Source organism: Aythya marila, assembly GCF_965140915.1.
Source record: "Aythya marila genome assembly, chromosome: 8".
NCBI lineage: Eukaryota > Metazoa > Chordata > Aves > Anseriformes > Anatidae > Aythya > Aythya marila.
The window spans coordinates 21,355,857-21,378,294 of record NC_139049.1 but is presented as its reverse complement, the minus strand read 5'-3'; the positions used below and the strand labels follow the sequence as shown (position 1 = coordinate 21,378,294).

The following is a 22,438-nucleotide window of genomic DNA, read 5'->3' as shown; positions in this document are numbered from 1 at the left end:
TTTCTTCAGAAAGATTGATTCCATTTCTCTAAACCACATCCATTAAAGTAGTGGCTGCTACCACTCAATTTATTCTACAAAGTGAGGGGAAAATTATACCACATGGGAGTCTAGCAAATTATATGGGTGTGTTCTGAAAATTTAAGAGGGAACTAGTTTCTAAAATATTTGCTAATTACATTAATTACATCCTCTTTCTGTACAGGAAGTATCAAGATGATTATATTGGGGGGGAGGGAGGAAAAAAGGGTGTTAAGCTAGCACGTTAAGAGACCAATTCCATCATAACTTCTTCCTTCTGTTCCTGTAAAACTTACACTTCACACAGGTTAAAGCTACAAAATGAAAGAAGTAAGACTAAGGAAGCTTTATTCAACATTCAAGGACAAGGCACTCAGCTGAAGTCTCCTAGGTCATAGGTGCTCATGGAACCATCTGTTTTACCATGGAGTTACCCTGGAATTGTCTAGCATCCCAAATATTAATACAGGTTACATGTTATCCAGCCTTGGCACCTTGATCTTCAGTGTAATAATATTAGTAGCATTTAGAAAGCACTTGTCACTTCTCTATACTTCAGGATAAAAAACAGAAACAATAATGTAGTGGCTGTTATAACACGATATAGCTCCCATACTCAATCAGTAGCTAAAAACTTCTGAAGCATGCACAGAATTCTTCAGTGAGGCAGGCATGTATCCATGTACTGACAACAAAGGATGAAAAATTTACTTTTTCCCTAATGATTAGAGAAATGACTCCTTGTTTATTTTCTATGCATCAGTATTTTCAAAAGTGTTTTATTAAGAATAATTTCACTGAAAAAAAAAAAAAAGAACTAAAGCAGTTACAGATGTTGGAAAATAGACAAAACAAAGGTGAAATTATCTAAGTTATAGGTGAGGTATGACATAAGATTTGGACTTTATTGGAGATTTTGGAGTCTGAAACTGGGCAATGTTTTTGTCCTGCTGAAATGATTTTAATAGAGGAGACAACACATCCAAAGACATCAGGCAGAGGCTTAAAGAAGGGCTCCAGTTCAAGTGTGCTTGACCACTAGGTAAAGGTTGCCTTTACGGTGTGACTGATTTTTAGTCAGGGACTGGACACTTCCTTGGAATAAGAGACATTATTCCTGTCTAAATACAGGCAGCCCTTTGTATGGATATACAAAATACTGGAAAACAGAAGGTTGATGGTGATTTTTGTAGCACAATACAATTAGAATTCTAGTAGAAATGTTTACAGAGTTACCAGCAGTCCTGAACTAGGACACATTTTTCAAGACACATGAGGACACATTATCTTTCAAGTGTATACCTGCCCAATTATGAAGGCACAAAGATCAGTTTTGCACTAACACAAATATATTTATTTTTTATCTTGACTCCTTGGCAGAAAGAATTCAGAACACGCGTGCTTAAATGAGAGGAAAGGACAGTTTACAGGAAAGGAGGAGGGGAGTAAGACTGATGCCTTGTGTCCTCAGCAATGTGTGCTGCACAAACGCTTCTAGTGGAAGAGTATATGATCACGGAAGTCTAAACTATGCTGTTGTATTTCTTATGTTGCCAGGAGAATATAATAACATAAAGTGTCCTTGAGCCAGGTCACTGTTGCTGTGTCTTGTGGCTTCTTTCCAGATTCAGCTTAGGAAACATTCCATCCAACAGAGGCTGACCTACAAGGCTTTGCCCCTTCTCCTTGATTTGGTCTCGTAGGTATTGAATTTCCAGCTGCTGCATTTCTATGATTTTCTCATTTTCCTTCTGTGCATTCAACCTCAGCACAGCTGGGCTGGACAGCAGTTCACTGGAGGGAGCTAGAAGATAAAAACAGAGAACAAAGAGCACAGAAACAAAGGTCTAGCTTACAGTTCTTTGGAATAAGGAAGGAAAGGAATAAGCATCTTTCAGAACTGAAGAGTAAAGCCAAATAGTAAGATTTTGCAGTATTCACCAGAATGTTACAATATAACAGGTGCCATCAGGCAAGACAAGCTGCTCCAATACAAGGGCAGTAACAGAATTGCTCACTAAGGACAAAGAGGGCTTCTGGAATGAGCCCTGACAATATGGAAACACAAGAAGCACTATTCACCTGGGTCTTGAATTGCTTGCTTCTTCTTGGTTAACCTTAGTTTTGACTGGAGGTCATGTACCTGGGTATAGGCCGCCTTCAGTTCTTGCCGCAAGTCATTAATTTCCTTAATCAGACTTACATTTTCCTGCAAAAATAATGTGCTTCATAAGGAAAAGTACATGTACAGGACTATCTCAATAGCTCAGCAATATGTATCCTCATTTCCTTTGGAAGGACACTGGAGAGCGTAGAATCAGAATAAGAAGCAGAACATACTATATGCGTGTGGAGCTAGAGCAGTCAGTACTTTATGCATTTCAGACAAAAGCAACAGTACATCTGGTATAAAACATGACAGTACTCTAATCATATTACCTCAATAAGCTAATTTTTGTTTTGCTTTTCTGACTGCAGCTTCACTTTAAGCCATCATCTTCTCTGACAATTCAACAGGGAAGCTCAGGTCCTGTTCTGGGATTGATCCAATTAATCCAGAATCAATGTGAAGAAATCCCATTCCTCCCTCCAGGGTGCATTATTTTGCTTTTCACTTGCCACCATGTGCCTGTTCACTTAAATGATCCATATCTCCTTGTAGTTCTTCAAAGACTTTTTCATTAGTTATGACTGACATCACTTTCCAACACCCCTTCCACATTACTAAGAAATACATAAAGCGCATGTAGACTTGAGACACCTACTGTTAACATTTTGTAATTAGGAAAAGTTGGCCATGTATTCAACTTTTGTTCTTTTTTAATCAGTTTTCAATCTGTAAAAGTTCAGCTCTAATATTTAACAGCATACCACAAAGAATCTTGCTGAAGGTGTTGTGATGGTACACATGAATGCAATATGATTCTCCTGTACTCACTGTATTAACAGGTTCAAAGACCTCAGCATAAACAATATGGGCTAATACTAGTGAAGGATGATAAAATTGTTGCTCATGACTCATAAACAGGAGAATCACTAGCTAAATATTTCTTTTCTAATTCAAGAGGAGTGAAATTGTATATGTGCTTCTGTTCATTTGACAGTGAAATCACATCAACAGCTAGTATGAAAAGCATTAGTGATTTCAGTTATCTGTAATGGTTTTTCAGAAGTTTTGGAAAACAGCACCATTTCAGCTCCTGGAACTTCACTATAAACAGCAATATTTGTGAAAGATAGGTGGCCAAAAGGTACACTTTTAATAACAGTCTCATACAACAAGAAACACAGTTAAACAGCAGGTGATACAAACAAGGATTACTGATATTTCAATATTGAAAAGATATTTTCAAGTCTTGATTCTTTTTGATTAGATGGTAATTTTGGTTGATAAAGAAAACTATGTTGCCAGGAGAGACATATGGAAAGCATGTGATTTGGTTCCTTATGATATATTAGACATATTAGCATCACACAAGCGTCAATGCAGTAGAAACAGACAACTCGGGACAGGTTAGTAACAAAGTACCACACTTACAGCAGTTTTCTGTATGCAGACGCATTCAAGGAGTTCAAGTTGGCAGCAATAACTCAAGGTGCATGTATCTGGCAAGATTTTTAATAGCTCAAACGAAGACATGTATACCATCTATGCTATAGTTTCCCTTCATCTGAAAATCAATGACGCAGAGGCAGATCGTGGAACGTGTTAAGGTTTGAAGTTGTTGGGCAGGAACAGTTGGTCTTGCACTGGTTGTGTTGGACTCTAAATGCAGCATGAACTAGTGACCCAATGCAGACTGCTCTGAAAATATAGTATTTTGTAGACTCTGACTTGTTTAATTCAACTCTTTAAACACCGATGAAATTTAGCTGCTATACGTTTATGCCAGAGCTTGATCCTGAATAGGATAACTTCAGAGAATCAATCACAGAAATTTTCTGGTGAACAGCTTTCAGGGTTATGTCATGCTATTTCTGTTAAGGTGCACTTTGGCATGAATACATTCATAAATTCACTCCAAGTGGCTGAATGCTGTTATCTATTGAAGATCGTACTTTTGTCCTATTAGCATAATGCATAGTATCCTGTACGAGGTAATCTGAGCTATGTAGAAATGTTTGGCTTGCTGGGTGCTAAAAAGACTGCTGGCTGATGCTGATAATATTCTTCTGAAGAGGCATGCTATACAGAGAGATTAGCTTTTAACTCAGTCTTTGCATTCTGACAGTAAGCTTGCACTGCAATGAAATGATCATGCAACGGATTAAAAAAAATGTTCACTGCAAAACTCATTGTCATAGGATGATGTGGAAATGTGAAAAATAGATCAGAAAAGAGATTGATCAAATGCATAGAGGATGAGGACACCAGGAACAACTGCAGATCGCGTCAGGATGCAATCTACAATCTCCTACGTCCTTAAAGTGCTGACTGTCAGAGAACAGTATGACACATCATAGAAAAGATCATCCTATACATGCTTCAGTTCAAGCAGTCTTACTTCGAGATTGTTCAGTATGTTTGTTCTTACATATCCACGCGACCAAAGACGTCATTACAAATACAGAGGCTGGAGGGAAAGCTAACAGTCCAACAACAAGCAACTTGTCAATTGGTAAGAATAATTAAAATTATCTTGACATTTCTAATCATCTGTTGCAGCAGTCACTAACGGAATGTACCTATGAACAGTCACTCAAAGAGGAATGCACAGCTCTGAAAATGTAAGCACAACTAAGGAATTACAGAAATACAGAGCTAGAAGGCCATCAAAATGTCATTTACTTGTTCAAAGCAAGCCCTGACAGAAGTTTGTCTAAACTAGTCTTAAAAGCCTCCTGTGATGGACTGGAAGACCATGATAATTCCTCCTGGCTGTAAAGTCTCATTAATCTACTAGACTTCAGAGAACTGCTTTTTCTTTGAAGAAACTAGGCTGGTTAGAACCTTTGATATCTTCATCTTCCAGATGTTTTATTAATTCATTTTTAATCATCATTTCACGTTAAGCTTACCGGTCCAAGACATCAAGTGTTATCATTACGAGCACCATCTGTCACCCTATTCCAGAAAGGAAATTCTTCAGTTTCTTTTCTGAAGCCATCTCGTTTTGTGTGAAAAGGAAGCATCTAATTCACAGAAGGAATAAAAAAAAAATAAATCAAGGCCAAAGAAGATCACTGCTGCCTGGGCCTGAAGGAACACTATGAATATATAACAAAGGACAGATGATTTAGGAGAGGACTGAGGTCTAGAGATCCTGAGGAAGGATAATAAGCTAACAATGAAGAAAGAGCTAGTGAGGGGAAAAGGAAATGCTGACTGAGCAAAGGGAGACCAGGGCAAGAAGAGACTGTACAAGCGCTGTCCTCCCAGGATGTTGGTTGTGGGCCTTTAGATCCTCTCATTCCAGATGAAAACAAATTAGGTCTTTGGCCCCAGCAGTCACAAGTTTATCCTTCCTTGTAAAGAACAAATATTCTGAGAGGTCTTGGTACAAATAGGCTTATTTATCATTTGTTTCTGAACTTCCTTGGAAAACACGGATGTGAGCAGCAGAAAGTTCTTCTGAATTCAGACCAGTAGGCATGGGGCTATGCGGCCAAAGAAAGCCAATCTTCTCTTCCTCCAAAATTACTTCCTAAACACCACCACACAGCAAGCGCAGCTTGGTACTCAGGTGCAAATTGACTATGATGGCTATTCTAAATGCCCCTCAAAATAAAATAAGTCCATCAATGGCTTAAAAAAAAATAAATCCGGGCAGCAGAGATCCCTATCTCCTCTAACATTGGGAAGTGGCAGACAAAGGAAAGCATCCACACACAGCATTGTTTTCTGGCTTCAGAGATCTTGCTCTTTCTGTCCAGAAGACTGTTGAGCACTAGAGCTCAATGAATATTACCTTTGAATAGAAACTCTTGAAAGCCTTAGGAATTTCTGGCAAGGAAGCAAATCAAAACTGTTTCAAAGTCCTAACAAATTATATCAGTATGGTGACTGAAGTCTATTCTGTGCAACTGCTTAATTCTTACCTCCCTTAACATAAGGAAAAAGCTTGTTACCTGCATGATGCGCACGTAAGCAGCTTGATGGACTTCCTGATCCTTCACCACCTTCTTTTTTAAAGCTGCCAAATTCCTCTCAAGATACTCTCGTTGTCTTGTGTACTCCTTCTGCAAATCTACATCTACCTCTTCAGTCTCCACCTGAGAGGGCACAAAGTTTTGCCTCAATATGCTACCACATAAATTCATCTGCAAGGAGAAGGCAAAGACAACTCACCATGTGAGAAGGTAACTCACCATGTCCAATTGCTGCACATACTTGGTGTAGAGTTCACGGATCCCATACTTCAGTTTTTTGTAATCCTGAATGAAGCCCACACAATTATGAAGATCCATTTTAAACCGTTTGATCAAAGCTTCCATATTTTGTTTCTGCAAGAATACAGTTAACATTTAATGTAGATACATTCTTATTTGGCTCATCAGAGCACTCTCTCACATGCAATCTTCTAGAAAGTCTAGCAGAACAGGTAAAAGCTCTCATATACTTTTACTTTCCTTTAGTGTTTTAAAATACTTCATTAAAATCAAAACAAACAAACAAACAAAAAACCCACAACTGATAGGGCACTGACTCAGGCTTCTGCCTCTCTGCTCTGTTAAACCTGGGAAAACCAACAAACGAGAAACTTTTTTAGTATCAAATACATGTAGCTAACCTGGTTTCAGATTTGGAAGTTTTCTGTCACTGTTCCCACTTAACCAGAGAATCTCCTGTTCCCTGGTCCTTGTACACAGTATCCCTGAAGGACCTCTTTGCTCAGATTAATGTTTCTGCAGTGTTTCATTCCCCCTGTTTCATTATGCAGGACCTGTGGACTGCTACCTCATACCTTCTGCCTCTCTCTGTGCATGCTGTGATCAGTTGCCTTTAGTTTCTGCTGCAGTTGTGTGATGTTCAGTTTCAAATGTGTGCTCTCCTTCTGGAATCGTTCCAGTTCCCCCTCCATCTGAAAGGAAGCAGGGGGGAAATCAAGATTAAGAGAAGACATTATGAGAAAAACAACACACAACAGCAGAACCAGAGACAAGAAACACAGACTTGAGGGAGTAGATCCCTCTTCAGGTAGAATTACATACAACATGAACCAAGACGATTTTGGAACAACACTGCCCTCTGCCAGAGTACAGAGAAAACGCGCAAAAAATGCCTAGTCTATTCAATCCCATTTTGAGTTAGAGTTATAGTTATTTAACTGTTGTGATGCCTCTTCATTTCCTTGACTTGGACTGAAGCTGTACTGTTCCACCTGAATAAAAATGGGTGTGGTATAAATTAATAGTAAATACAGGAAAAAGCAAGTACAACGATAAGAGCCAACTGATACTGAAAGGAAACGAATGAAAAGCTGTGATGACATATGTAGAATACAGGGGAAAAAAGCACTAATGCTTCAGCATTTACTGACGTGAGATAGTGACCAGAGAAGAGGCTAAGGCTTTCATCATGATAGTCTGACATGCACATAAAATGTTCATTAGTTATTTAAAAGGCTTTCATTCTGAATAAACAGACTTATGAAAACTAACAGGTCACTGATTAGCTATTGAGAAATCACAGTGAGATCCTATTATGGATAAGTCGCCTCAAAAAAATTTGCTGCAAGCTAATTATGAACACATGGAAAATTTCCATGGATTAGGTGACGAACCTAATTCCTAAATTGGGTTATGTTTGCATAAATCTGTTACTTTGTAAGAGAAGTTCACTCTCTCTTCCTCCACATCAGTAAAGGCAATGTCTTGCAAACTCTACAGGGTACATGCAGGACAACTACACAAGCATGAGATATATTTTTAAGCAAAAATTGTATTACTCAAAGTCTAGAACAAAATACTGAAAGAGGAGCTTAAGTAACTGTATTGATCATTGATAAAATGTGACACAAAAATAAATAGCAAGTATTGTGTATAGATATTTTTATTAGCTGTAAAGATACTGAATCCTTGAAAGAAGTTAAGGAACAAACAGGTCAACCTCCAAGGGACTTGCCTGGTCATCTCTGTATTCAGCCAAAGGGTTTAGCAGCAGAGGCCAAATGACAGTGTTACCCACCTCATGGATCTGCCCATTCATCGTTTCAATGTCATTTTCACGTGATTCTATTTGCTTCTTACACTGCTCTATTCTGTGGTCCAGTACAAACTTGAACTTTTCCAGTTCCTGATTTTTCTTTTTCAGGTCATTTATATGCTTCTCCTGGGAGAAATGTGTAAAGAGTTATGAATCAGCCACAGCACTCTCAAACAGACAATGTACAAACATGGCAGAGGCCAAAACCGTAGTCATAGATCTAATGGAAAACTAGGCTTCATATACTTCACACAGACTGGGTGAGTAGGAAGGGGACAAATAATGCAGAGATAATGCGTAATCCTACACATCCCAGAATGGGGGGTGAGAAACTCAACACTTGAGCTCCCAAAAGCTTAGAATGTCAGTAAAACACTGAGGACTCAAACTAAAGACTGCAAATTCTTCAAATTAAAATTGAGCTTCCAGTCATGTGATATTAACACAATACTGTCAAAATAATTACTTGTATTAAATTAAGGGAGGGTGACTTTGATATCAGCCACTTGTCCAGTTTCTCACCTTGTCCTGGATAGTGTTAGCTCTCTCTTCAATTTCTGTCTTCAGCGCCACAATGTCCTTTTCCAGTGACTTAATTACGTCTTGCAGCTTCTGCTGTTCCAGTTTCATTTCCTCAATGTCATTGTTTCGTTCCTTGAGCTCTTTCTGTAAGCTGCTCAACTAGAGAGGCAAACAGGAAAGAGTTTAAAAATCTTCAGGAGCTGTGCTCCACTTAACTACCATACTTTCTAAGTTACTTTGAAGACAGTGTAAGATAAAGGTTATCAAATTAAGACAGTACAGGATTTAGATATCACTTCAAGAAGAGCATTTAATGTGCTGGTGTCTAAAAAACATCAGAACTTAAAGCAATACCATGATAAAAGACTGCGGGAAGGTAGAGAACCTCTATGCCTCCAAAATAGATACTGAATAAACTTAAAGAAAAAATGCCCATCGAACATCCTTAGGCAAATGTAATGCCCAGCTAGTAACAGAGCTAAAAGGTTTTATGCCTCCTTAAAAACTCAAGGAGTAAGAACAATAAAAAATGATGATGTGTACAAAACACAAAGTGTATTGCATTAAATGAAGCAGTAGAAGTATTTTTCTAATGTAGTAGTACATTGGATCTTGGAAAAATGAAAAGGTTCATTTCTTTCCCACTATAGGATGGATAATATTATTATTTATGATTTCAAACTACATAAGATACAAAAAGTGTACTAAAAATAACACACACACACATCTGTCTATAACTGTATCAACAACACAATCAGAACACTTCTTTTTCACAAATATCCTGAAATATTCAAACTGATATAAAAAGGGATGAATATTCTCATATGAAATGCCAAATATTTACAGACTAAATATTATTAGGCCTTAACATGCCATTAATCATATTCAATACTTGGCTATAGGTCTCCATGTTACAGGTGTGATCCTATCACAGAATAAGAGATACCCTTTTGTTCATGACTCCTATTTCTCCCTTCAGTTGCAGATTTGATTCTTTCTCTTCTACAAGTCGCTTCTCATACTTGATTTTGATATCTAGAATTTCTTGGTCTTCATCTTCTTCAATCTGTTTCCTAATTTCTTCATGTGCTTGAAGCTGCTGCCTTATATCCTCCTCTGCCTGCAGTTAGGAGAAGTAAATATTAGAGAACACAAAAGTAAGAGATCAATAAAGAGGATAATTCTTTATCTGTAATGGTCCTTCTCCTGGGAGGGCCTATATTTAGTGGATTCTTCAACAACAATATAATTTAAGCTAACAATTTCTTAAGGGATTAAAATCACTTAAAAAACTTAAGACAGATAGAAAAAAAATCTTAACTGAAAGCATCCAAGTCTTAAGAACACTACAATATTAAAAAAAATAATTATCTGAAATCTAGCTCAAATCAGCAAAATTGTCCAGGCAGAAGCAAATGCAAACATGAGAAACACTTCAAAAAATCTTTTTAAGTTGCTGTTTCTGATGCATTAATAACCAACAAACATTAATTAATAACATTAATAACCAATAAACACTCAGTTTTCCATTGGTCTCTTTATCACTCCCTTCTCATGTTCTTTCCTCTCATTCTTTCCATATTGGTGTTGCAACATAGGGCTGCAGTCGGTGATGTTGATGGAATTTATTGGTACTAGATGTATGAGCATTGGTTATCTGGCTACCCTATCTGGCCAAGTCTTTGACCTCAATGTGCAGGATTTTTTTAAGTACTCAGGGTATTCCCCAAATTATGGGGACAGGAACCCCAGGGACTTAGTGTCAGTGGTGATTTCAGCAAATAGGAATTGATCTGTCACAGAATTCACCATTTTAGATATGCTATCTCTTCATTAGAACAAGGTGATTGAATCTTTCTCCAACTGCCGTTAAGTGTATTATCTAACACACATTAAATAGGAATTCTTAGATATAGGAGAAAGAGGCAAATAGAATGCCCAAGGATATTCTCCTTCACAGGTTACTTCCTGAATGTATGAAGCCCAGAAAAAGCTGGTAACTCAGCTGGGGTTTTCCTCATTACTATTCTACTTGTCGACATATTTCCCCAAGGTTACAGGCAGATTAGGATTTGCATGAAGGGAGACAACTTTCCTTCCTCTAGGGAACATTTCATCACAGTTTGAAATAAACATAGTCAATAATTCAAGCTGTCAATCAAGTTTCCTACCTCTTCCAACAGAACAGTTTTCTCATTAAGTTTTTCCTCATAATATACTGTTAGCTCCTCCACAGTCCTGCTTTTGCTTTCCTCCAAATTGTGCAGTTGTTTCTCATATTCCTCCTGCATCCTCTGGGATTTTACTTGCAGCTCCTGGTATTTCTCATTTTCCATTAAGAGTTTCTGATTACTTTCAGATTCTGGTAACAGGAAACATATGGAACTGATAAAACTAATAGAAAAGAGAGGTGTATCCTATCCTTTTGCAGTTATCAATGTCTTATTTTCTACTGTCTTTTTGGCATCTGGTTGCAATAAGTTATACTAGAAGCACCTCATCACTTTCTTCATCAGCTATACAGGGGTTTTAGGCTCTGTGGCCATACAAAATTCTACATCAGAAAACCATCTCTTGGGTTTCCTGCTCTTCCTTTTACTTATCGCTTCACTAATAATGCCCATTACAAAGCTGTCATTCACCCTTCTCAGTTTTGTTTCTGAATATTCCATTGTATCCCTGCTCACTGCAACAGAAAAAAAAAAAAAAAAAAAAAAAAAAAAGTTCTGTTCCAGCTTGAACAAGTCCAAAACCTGCACTGAAATCTCCTAGTTTGCCATAACAATAAATGAATAATAGCCACTCTAAGCATTTTCTTGAGAATGTCAACAATGACAGAACTGTAAAAGTACAACTGCTACAGAGGATGAGTAAGCAATGGCCTCTCTTATGGGTGGACTTGATTTTTTGTACTAATTTGCAGTATTTCTGCTTTATCTTAAGAATCTGGGGTTCAGGTATTTCCATGTTGTGCACCCTGTACATTAATTAGCCTGCTTGCTGAACTGTATGGTATCACTATTATTGTACAATGAGCTATAGTATAAATAAGGAAATTACTAATCTCAGGAACAGAACATAAAAGATACAGTGCCCACATGCACATTCTCTTGCTTGTGCATGCTGTTAAGACAAATATTTGGTTTGCGATAACTGTATGACATACATGCATTTTTTCCTTGTGCTTTGCACTCTAGTAATCTCTTCCCATCATGTTAGTTGCTAGCAATCTAATGCAATTCCTTCACATTCTAGTTATAAATATTTAACATCTAACCTAGGTCTTGCATCTCCTTGGCCTGTTTATTCATCAGCTCAGACAGTTGAGACTGGTGTTGCAGCTCCTGTTTTTCTTTTTCTGCCTGCAAAATCTGGTAAAGAATAAGAAAAATAAATTTTAATTCAAAATTAGGCAAAGCAGTGTCCTAATTCTTTGAGTTCTTGCCCATGATGGGGAACACATACACAACGGATTTATGTTTGAAATCTCTCACCAAAAAAGGCAGATAACAGGCATTACAAAAATGAGTTTTCCCAGAGATTAATTCACTACAACAAATTACAAAACTAAGGAAGCTAAAGGAAAGTAGCAAATGAACTTCATACAATACAAGGCATTGTATAACCCTAATTTAACAAGAAAAGTTTGTAAGCCACAAAAACCTCCACTTCTTTGAGTGTGTCTGTTTGAGGAGAATTTGCAATTCTGCAAATTGCTGTCAAGATAACAAAATTCAAGCTACTTCCTTTCTCTCTTGGAGCAACTTTGCGATCCTAAAACACTGACATTCAAACTGAGGCTTGAACACCATTTTCTTGGAATGTTCCACTACCACTACAAACGACTTAATCTAAAAAAGCACTAAGAATTGGAAAAAGAAGATGGGTGAGAAATTTCCCAGAAAATTTGGAGAGAACTGCCATGCATACAACTTATGAGACCTTCTTCTCATAACTACTGTATGGGTCTTGCATAAACAGAAATACTCTCTTTGCCTACTCGTTACAAAAACTAGAAAGGCTAGCCCCAAACCTGCCTAAATCTGTCATTCCGTTTAATCTTAACACATACCGATACTTATACAGGAAGTACAACTTCCCTGCCTAGAACTTTTATTCACTTTCAAAGACATTTGCTTGCAAGCTTATAATCACCAAGCCATAAAAAGTTTCAGTGTAGCTGAGATTAGTAAAACTCTATAGCCAAGCACTACCTACGAAAAGACCTGAAGAACAGCAGAATAAAACTGGCACAGGTAAAACACAGGTAGAGGAATCTATAAGAAGCGAAAAGGTTTTCTTCTGAAAGGTCAAGCTGTACAAAAGTGAGAAAAAACAGAAAGGTTAAAACTCTGGTTAGTTAAATAATTAAATAAATAAATAATAGTAAAAAAAAAAAAAAAAAAAAAAAACACACAAAAACCACCAAAACCCACCAGAAACACCAAAGAGCCTAAGGATCAACCTGAAAACATTAAAACGAATAATTAAATTTCTCAAAAAAAAAAAAATCAGAAGTAGAAACCTGTCAGACTATCTGCAGAACCAAAAGACGAGAAAGATATAAAAGGAGCACTTGAAAATGAAAAGACCATAAAAATAATAGAATTAATTAGTAACTTAGCAAGCTTTCACTCTGGAATCCTTTTTTATGTGGAGTCAAAATACTGTTTGAAATGGCTATATAAAACTCAACAAAATAGGTGCTGACAAATCATCAGGACAGGATATTATTCATTAAAAATATTGAAAAGAACATACGGATGACAGAATTGAATAGTGATATACGGTGGACAATCTCTCACTTCAAGCCATCTAACAGTGAAATTGCTATTGCATCACTTGCATTCTAACTTTAAAAAGGGTCCAGAAATATCCCAAAATAATACAAATGCAATAAATCATAAAGCTGGTATGTACACCAGACAGATGGACAGAATAGAATTAGTGGACACAGATAAATAAGACACTGGGAATAATTCTTATGGCTTTTGCCTTTCAGGAACATGACCACAGAGAAATCAGTAAGTACGTGAACAGGAGAAATCCAGGGAATATATTTTACTCCTGTTTTCAAAAAGCATACAAGACACATCACTGAGTATTCTTAAAAATGCTAAGCAGCCAAAGCATAAAGAAGAAGGCATTAAGAAGAACAATTTTTGGATCCTGCAGCAGGTGCAACTTGCACTTGATGGAGGTTTTAAAGCACAGTCCCATTTCTACTCAAGGGTGATATAGCTTACTGGTCCCTGGTCTTTGGCAGCACTTACTGCAGAAACTGCTGAAACTGTTTTCTCCCAGGCTACCTGGGAGATCTCTTGCTTCCCCTCAGTACCTATAAGATACGTTCATGCTTTACAGATATCAAGAACATCTTTATTGGAAAGGAATATTTCACTTTTCAGATGCCTTATGGCATTCATACATATTTAATGCAAGTTTGAATTTAACACAAAAAGGGAAAGGGAAAGATTTCTTGGTATTTGGCACTGCATTATAAATCATACCTGGTGTTTTGTTTTAAGGGAGCCTATTTCCTTAGTGAAAATGTCTTTTAATTCCTTCATTTTTTCATTATAGTTCATGTCCTTGAGACGTAACTGGTAATCATTTTCTGTCTGTAGCTCTTTCACACGAATCTGCAGGTCTAGCATTGCTTGACTCTGTTAGGACATGGATGAGAAAATATTTCTTTTAATAGAGAGATTATTTACCACTAGCAACAACTTATTAAGGATGTTTTATCTATATGCACATATTTATGAAAAAGACAGCCTTTGCAGAGAATTTTCAGCAAGACAGACCAAGAAGTTCCAGAAGTAAAATTCCTTTCTTAGTTTACAAGATGGTTTATAAAACGCAGTTCCTGACTTTTTCACCACATTAAAACTGCTCACAAGTGATTGGGTGAAGTATTAGAGAAAAGCCTAAACTTTTATCTGCATTTGCTGCAAATACAACACTGTTTGCATATTAACAAGCAGCTGCAGCTACTTGCTGTAGCCTCTTCTTATGAAGAAAGTCATGAAAACCCTCCTAAACAAATAGGCATTGCTAGTCACAAAAATCTTGAATACGTAATTCATAAGCTGTAGACCAGGAATTCTATGGTTCATACGCACAGGTTGCTCCTCCTACCTTCTCTTCTATATCTGATCTCATGATCAGCACTTCCTCAGCATATTCCACTTCCTTTTCCCGTTTCAGGACCCCACCTTCCTTGTCATACACCTTCCAGATCAATATAGAGCCATCCTCTGAGGCAGTCAGCAGAAATTGGTCATCGTTCGTTACAGACATCTTAGAAGAAAGAGAAAGTAAAATAGTCGAGACTTTTATTTCTAAAGACAGGACTTCTGTGAATGCTCTAATCTCCATTATCCACATGCAGGCTCAGACTTCGTTTTAACGTATTATGCTATGAAATGGGAAGGACAATCAATGCTAAATGAGACGTGCAACTGGCACAGTAGGGAAAAGAATGTATTCCATGTTACCTTTGTAACAGCACCTGCATGGGCCTGATACTCATTGAAATCCCTGCGCAAAGGCAAGGGGTACTTCATAGCTCGAATTGTCCCCAGAGATGTACCAACAAATACCATGTTCTTGGAATGAGAAACAGCTACTGCAGTATATTCAACATCAAAAGCAGGCACTTCATGCTGGATCTAAAAAAGAATAACAAAAAACAAAACAACCAAAACACACAGAAAAACACCACGTTACATAAAGTTCCCCCAAATTATTTGATTACTTATTACATGAGCAATTGTCATATCACTGCCTGCAGCAAATTAAGCAGTTTAAAGAATCTACTTGCCTATAGAAAAACAAACAAGCATTAACAGTAATTAGTATTAAGCTTTATGCACATGTGCACTCTTAAAATTTTAAGCCAAGTTCCATAAATCAATCTCTTCTGAAAAATGTAATGTTTACCATGTACAATTTAATATTGTTCTGGATTTAAAATACATATATATATGCATGTAGCCTACAGAGGTAGATCCAATACCCTGATATTTCAGCAAAACAGTCAATACCATATTGCAAAGTTAGTACATTAGTGGGGTTAGAAGATTTCTGGGTAAATCCAAGTAAGGTTATAAAGATGCAAAACTACAACAGAATCTCAGGTTTCATGATAAAGGACATAAGAACACAAGAAAAGTGTCACTAAATACTGCAGCTATCAAAAAATCACTGATTTCTACTTACCAAACAGATAAGAAAACCTAAGCAGTAAACCCTCCCCAGAGAACTTAGTTAACATCCAGAGCACATGTTAGCTCACCGAAGACTCTGAAATTTCTTTGAGAGTTTGGTCTGATCCAACAGCAAAGATGATTTTGGCATCAGAAGAAAGAGAAATGCTGCTGTAGATGCAGGACCTGAGCACACACTCCGTCTCCCTTTTACCTGTCAATAAATTCCACTCATACACAGCACCGTGTGTGTCACAGGAGACAAATTTTGCATCATCTGCACTCCATTTTACTGCACGTATCTGGCAAAAGCAAAACACACCAAGGACCCCAATGTGCAAATTATACAGTAGAGAGTCATTTTACTGGTAAAACCACGACAACTTTGGAACCACATTTCTAAGTTTTACTTACGTAGCTTAGGTACATTTCAGATAATTCCATTTCAGCATTCAAAAAGAATCAATACAAATTACCTCATGGCCACACTAACAGAAAAAGCTAATTTCTGTAATAAGCAGTACATTTTATTTTTATAATTTACTGTTGGGATATTTCCCCTAGTTCAGCTATCTGAAAATCATTCTCATTTAACTTAAGGACTGACTCTCTAGATGTATGTAGTGAACACATACACTAAGTAGCGAAATTGACTTTTGTATTCCTTGTTCTAATTTTTGTGTCACAGGTTGTACTTCACCTTTTCAAAATGCATCTTATGAACTAGTCCACACTTTAATGAGTTGTACTGTTCAGGATTTGTTTACTGACCTTCCCACTGTGTCCTTTTAGATTATTAGTATTCTCAAAGGTGATGCTGGAATAAATTTGAATCACATTTCCATTAGCTGCAGCAAAAAGATGGCCTCCATTACTGAATGAGCACTACAAAAAGAATATAGCCAACTGTTACTATAGATGCTGTGGATATAAAAATTCATGCATTGAATTCCAATGACATCATGTAACATCTGAATGCTACGTAAGGAGTATAATCAGCCTCTTACCACTTTCTTAGTTGGTGCTTTCCCCTGTAAAATCCAATCCTCTAACATTTCTGAAATGACCCCTTCAGTGGTTCCCAAGCCCACAGTTACACATGGTTCCCAAGGCTCCTTTTCCAGAAGTCAGAAACCTTTTCTCTCTGCTTTGATATCCTAACTCCTACTAGGATCTAACAGACAGGACGCTATCTTCTGTCATTTTTTTTCACCCCTCTGCTCCCTGTAACTCCCCAGTTTCATTCTTGCATCATTCCTTACCTCCTCGCACCTTCTCACAGCAAACTCCTTGAAAACATGCATGTCCTCATATAGTATACTTAGAAATCGTAGTTTGTCAGAAAACCCAACCAAACAGAAAAGGCCAGTGGGGTGAAGTGATACTGCGTGTGCCTCCTCCTGAAATTCCTTATACAGCTCCAAAGTGCTGAAAGACAAAACCACTGTGCAGTATGGAACAGTACAAAATCCCTTTGCACACCTGACAAGACAACATCTGGCCCAGCAGATGCAACTGCAGGTACAATCTGACTTTGCCTTATCCTTGAGGAAATCTGTAAGTATTTGGTTAAGTAATGATCACAGATATTACAGGAACAAGGGCAAATATGAACTTTCTGGTTCACAGAAAAGGTGGGGAAAGTGCAGCAGCAAATCCTTTCTTACTGTAATACAACAAAGAAGGTAGGTGAAGCTCTGTTTGAGAACCTGCACAAATGTGTCCTCTAAGATTTGTTTTCCTTCCCTTCGCCCCCACTGAACCTTAAAAGTTGGATTCATTTTGCTTCAGAACTACAGCCATGAAGCAGGAGATGGGACAACAATACCTTAAGTTTATTGTCTGTAGTCTTAAGGACAACTGATCTCAAGCTGAATGAAACGTTCCTCAAGATTCTTTTTCCAAAACACATGAGAAGTTAAACACAAATTTGGCTTAATAGAAAAGGCTATGGATTCTATCAACACTGTCTTTATAGAAACTGCATATATACATTGACCAAATCATGTCAGTAAGGCCATTTGTATCCCACACCACACAAGAATTTTAGTAGAACACTGTCATTCATATGAGATTGTGCTGTCACCTGCCCAGTACAAAATACAAAAAAGCAGGAGATAGTAACAAACAAAAGCAACTCTTTACTTTGTCTTGTAATTCCAGATGCGAACAGATCTGTCCAGGGAACAAGTAGCAACAATGGGTCTCCGAATACAGATGTCCAGACCCGTGATCGAAGCAGAATGTAATGGAAAATGCAGATATGCAAAATGACTTGATTGCTCCTGAGAACAAATGAGAACATTCAAAAAATATCAAGTATTTCACTGCAGGCAGTAAGTCAGGTAAGAAATCTATCATAGCTCTTTGTGTATAGCTGATTTGAGGAAGCCACTTAACCCTGTCACTGCACCAGTCTGAACATAGCCCTAGAAACACAGAAGAGTTAGGATCAGCTTCAACTTTGTAATTAATAATCAAGAGAAGTGATGCAGGGAAGATGCAGGCACCATAGTTCTCACGCACTACAGAGAGCACAACATAATTGTAGGTACCGAGAGAAGTACAAGTTAGATAAATAAATAGAACTGGACCACCAAGAACACAGTTAAGACGTTATGGTCAGCCAGATATTTAGAAGTATTCAAGTGCTGAATGATAAGCAAATTAATCAGGATGTTAGCTGTTACATGCTGGAAATGCAGCAACAGTAACTTTTTAGGCTACATGTAGAAAAAGGTCCCATAACTACAAAACCCTTTCATGTAAATATTTTTTTGTATTGCTGTACACAGGTTAGGTATTTAGCCCCATACAAGTTGAAATGCTGCTGAAATAGAGCCCTTAGAGAAGCGTGCAGAGCACTTCATATCATGAGGTTTAAGGGTTCAGACTCTAGCTAACAGATTGCATGAGAACACATCACAGAAAGTGACACTGAATAGCCTGTGCCATTACTATACAGCCCTTACTGGGCATGCTGGTTGTGGAATGTGGAAAGGTTGCACTCACCTTCAGAAGATCTGTGGAGGGCATAGTAAATATGTAAAGCTGATTTTTATTTGTATGAACAACCATTGTTTCCTCAAAGGGGCTGAAGCATATACATGTAATATCCTGGCCACGTGACTGCTTTGGCACAGTGGTGAACAGGTCTTGAGGAACCTGCACAAGAAAAGTACCCTATGGGATATTCCACATTCCAGTAGGCATATGTGCACACATACACACATGCTTCTGCTGCAATGCTACCCTAATAAGTACATACATACTTATATACAATGTAAGAACAGGAGTTCTCTCAGTAAGAGAACTTGGATAGTAAACAGAACACAAGTTCTGCCAGGCAGGGAAGAGCATTCAAGATAACATAACTGTACCTACAACAATGAAGCTGAAAAAAGCATCAAAGGACATTTCAGCAGGAATCTTAAAGGTTTGACCAGATCACCAGAGTTAAATGTTCTTATCCTGGGACCACAGGAAGTCAGTGCAAACTGCTTCTTATAGAACGGTTAGAAATCTTACTAGATTACTTAAAAGTGCATTGTCTCAATCTATACTGAATATCTGAAGGGAAAAAAAAAAAAAAAAAAAAAAAAAAGCTTTGCCTTGGGGAAAAAAAGCAGCCCCCCCACCCCCAAAAAAAAAAAAAAAAAAAAAAAAAAAAAAACAGAAAAAAAGGCAAAAAAAAAGTTTTCAGAACTGATGCAGACTATTTCTTAGCTCCCAAGTCTCCATAAATACAAGTTTCTTAAAGGTCTCCCGAACTTTAGCAACCTGAAAGCATACTGAACATGTAGAACATGCAGAGCCGCCTTGCAAAAGGCTGTCACTGACTTTCAGCATGACCTCTGGCAAATCGCTGACTTTCTACCTCACCAGGACACTTAGCCAATGCTTATAACGTGTTTTAAAGATGCATTTAAGATTATTAATAACTGACTCAGAAGCAACCCTCCCACCTTTCAAAGTGGATCTCTGCTGCATAATTGTTTAGTAAAGCAATCCCCCTACCCAGATTTCTTGACTCTCCTTGTAGACTTCCTTTTCCTCAGTTTTCTCAAACAGAAGAACAACTCCTGGGCTACATGAACATGCAAAGCCTTTAGAATAGGCTGCAACTGCAGATATTTGAGGCACAGGATCCTGTTGTGAACCATTATCTTCAGAAGCCAGTTCACAAGAGACTTCAGAATATCTGCAAGAAGTAAATGCATAAAGACTTAAGTATAGAAAAGACAAAACAAAAATGTTTCTTATCAGCAACAAAAATATAACACATTCATAAACAGGACAAGAAGAAAGTGAATGGCCTGCAACTAATCTTCATGCACAAGTATGAACCTACCAGTAATTCTGCAAAGATTTACCTCTCATATTCTTTTGTTGTTGTGCTACCTTCTTTTTTGGGTGGTTTTCTGTACTCTACACTTGTCTGCCAGCACAGCTCTCCATTTTCAAACAACATAAGCTTGCCTGTGTCAGTACCACATACAACTTCTTCCTCAGACAGCCAGGCATGGCACAAGTAGTTTTGTGGCTTTCCCTTTTGTAAATTCATCTGCTTCAAAGCTCCCTCACTGTATTTAAAAACTTTAAAAAAGCCATTTCCAGTGATACAAATACGTGTATTGTCTTGAGGACTAAAGCTTACCTATGGAACAAAGGAGAGAGAAATTACTTCACATAGCTTTGTTCACTTTCAGAACTTACAAGAAAAAAAAAAAAAAAGAAAAAAAAAAAAGCCAAGTTCTAGAAAGGTTCTAGATGCAGGAAATAAAATGAGGGAAAAAGGCTTACAGAAACATATAGGAATACAGAAGAGAGTAAAAAAATCCTAACTATATAATTTAGTTTTCCCCCTTTCAGAACTGTGTATATCAATTTTACACCATGTTACAGATCCTATGATTCTATTAAGCTGAGAAGCCATCTGAATCACAATATAATATGGAAGTTGTCTCTTCCCTTCAGAATCACACAACAAAGGCAAAAATACATCTTTACTACAGATTAGCAAGTTTTTCAGATAGCCAGCTACCTGAAAAGTGAGACCATCCATTCTTAAGGGTGAGGAAGAACTTAAGGGAGAGGCAAACCTTATTCATGCATTTTAGTTTGTAGAATTAGGGATGTATGGATGAAAACAGTGGAGTAACCACTTCAGTACCCAAGAAGGACAGCAGGGGTAGTTAGACCTGTTTTTCATTCTTAATGGGACCTTAGACAGAGGTCATCTTCACACTTCTCTCTTCAGGAGCTGAGCTCTTGAAGCCAGTCACCCCACCTCTGCTTGCAGCTGTACCCCAGAAAAAAATAGCAGCTAGGGCCCAATCAACCCATGTAATGAAAGCCTCTTGCCTCCCTGCAAGAAAGATACTCAAACAGGGCAACCTAAGCAGGATGCAGGAACTGTTTGAGTGGCATCGTCCTGCTCCCAGCTGCTCTTTCTGAGATACTCCTCTGATCTGGACATAGAATAGACTGCGGGAAGAAAAAGGTGCCCAACCACACCGAGAGCTCCCAAGATGTGTGTTAAGCCTACTTAGTGCAGCCACTGTATTTCATGAGTGTTTCTGCGGGGACACAATGGACACGTTGCACCTGCATTGGCCAACTATGCTGGCCACACACCACAGGTCTCCTGTGAAGTAAGGACATGACAATGTCCTTAAGTCAAAGCAAAATCTCATTTAGCTGCGTGCTGCTGCTGAGAGGGGCCAATATGAGATCCCAAGAAAGGTGACAGAAACTGTGTAGAGTCTGCAGAGCCCCCTCCTCTCTCCCTTGCCCTGCACAGATGCCACAGGAAAACATCGGCTGCACTTGTCCCTTGGGCCGGGCTCTTTTCGGGCACTGCCGTTCCCGAGCAGCACGGTGTAAGGGCCACATTCTCTCAGCTGCCGGGTTGCCCATCGGCAGCCTCCCTCGGCAGCTGGTGTCAGGGCGCTGTCCCGCCCCCGGTGCCGTTACCTGGCAGCTGCCGCCCGGGGCCTGCAGGCTCACGGTCGCCAGCAGCCGCCGCTTGTCCCACAGCCAGTAGGCCAGCAGCACCTCGGGGGGGCCGGTGGCGGCCGCCAGGCCCCGGCAGTCGGGGGAGAAGGCGAGGGACACGGGCGCCTCCCGCGCCGGGAGCTCGGCGGCCGCCAGCGCCCTCCTCCTCCGCGGCGGCTGCCCCGCCGGCAGCTCGTACACCGTCAGCACCGGCTCCTCCGCCGCCGTCTCGGACACGGCCAGGAACCGCCGGTCGGGGCTGACGGCCAGCGCCTGCACGCCCCGGCTCTTCTCGCGGCCTGCGGGGAGGAGAGCGGTCAGCAAGGCGGGGCGGGCACCGGCACCGGCACCGGGCACGGGGAGCGGGGCCGGGGCCACCTGGGAAGAAGGCCTGCTGCCTGTGCTCGGTGTGCAGCCGGGCGCAGCCCGTGCCGGCGGCGTGCAGCACCTCCCGCTCGCCCACGAAGCAGACGCCGCCGCCCACCCGCGGCCGGCAGCCGAAGACGGCGACCGGCTCCGCCACCGCGGCCGCCATGACGCC

At 39.1% G+C, this 22,438-nt stretch overlaps 1 protein-coding gene across 1 annotated transcript; it reads right to left on the bottom strand.

Annotated features, from left to right (window-relative positions):
• Positions 1-1,428: 1,428 nt before the first annotated feature.
• CFAP57 (cilia and flagella associated protein 57) lies at positions 1,429-22,432 on the bottom strand (the record flags this gene model as incomplete). Its single annotated transcript, XM_082765712.1, has 22 exons — positions 1,429-1,825; positions 2,104-2,230; positions 6,091-6,234; positions 6,331-6,465; positions 6,927-7,043; positions 8,150-8,293; positions 8,690-8,848; positions 9,636-9,809; positions 10,861-11,051; positions 11,967-12,060; positions 14,200-14,355; positions 14,831-14,992; positions 15,190-15,363; positions 15,990-16,202; positions 16,672-16,785; positions 17,163-17,328; positions 18,046-18,185; positions 18,913-19,065; positions 19,918-20,101; positions 20,274-20,557; positions 21,877-22,196; positions 22,276-22,432. The coding sequence occupies 22 exons, from the start codon at positions 22,430-22,432 to the stop codon at positions 1,614-1,616; spliced, it is 3,720 nt and encodes a 1,239-aa protein (XP_082621838.1). The 3' UTR covers positions 1,429-1,613.
• Positions 22,433-22,438: the final 6 nt, after the last annotated feature.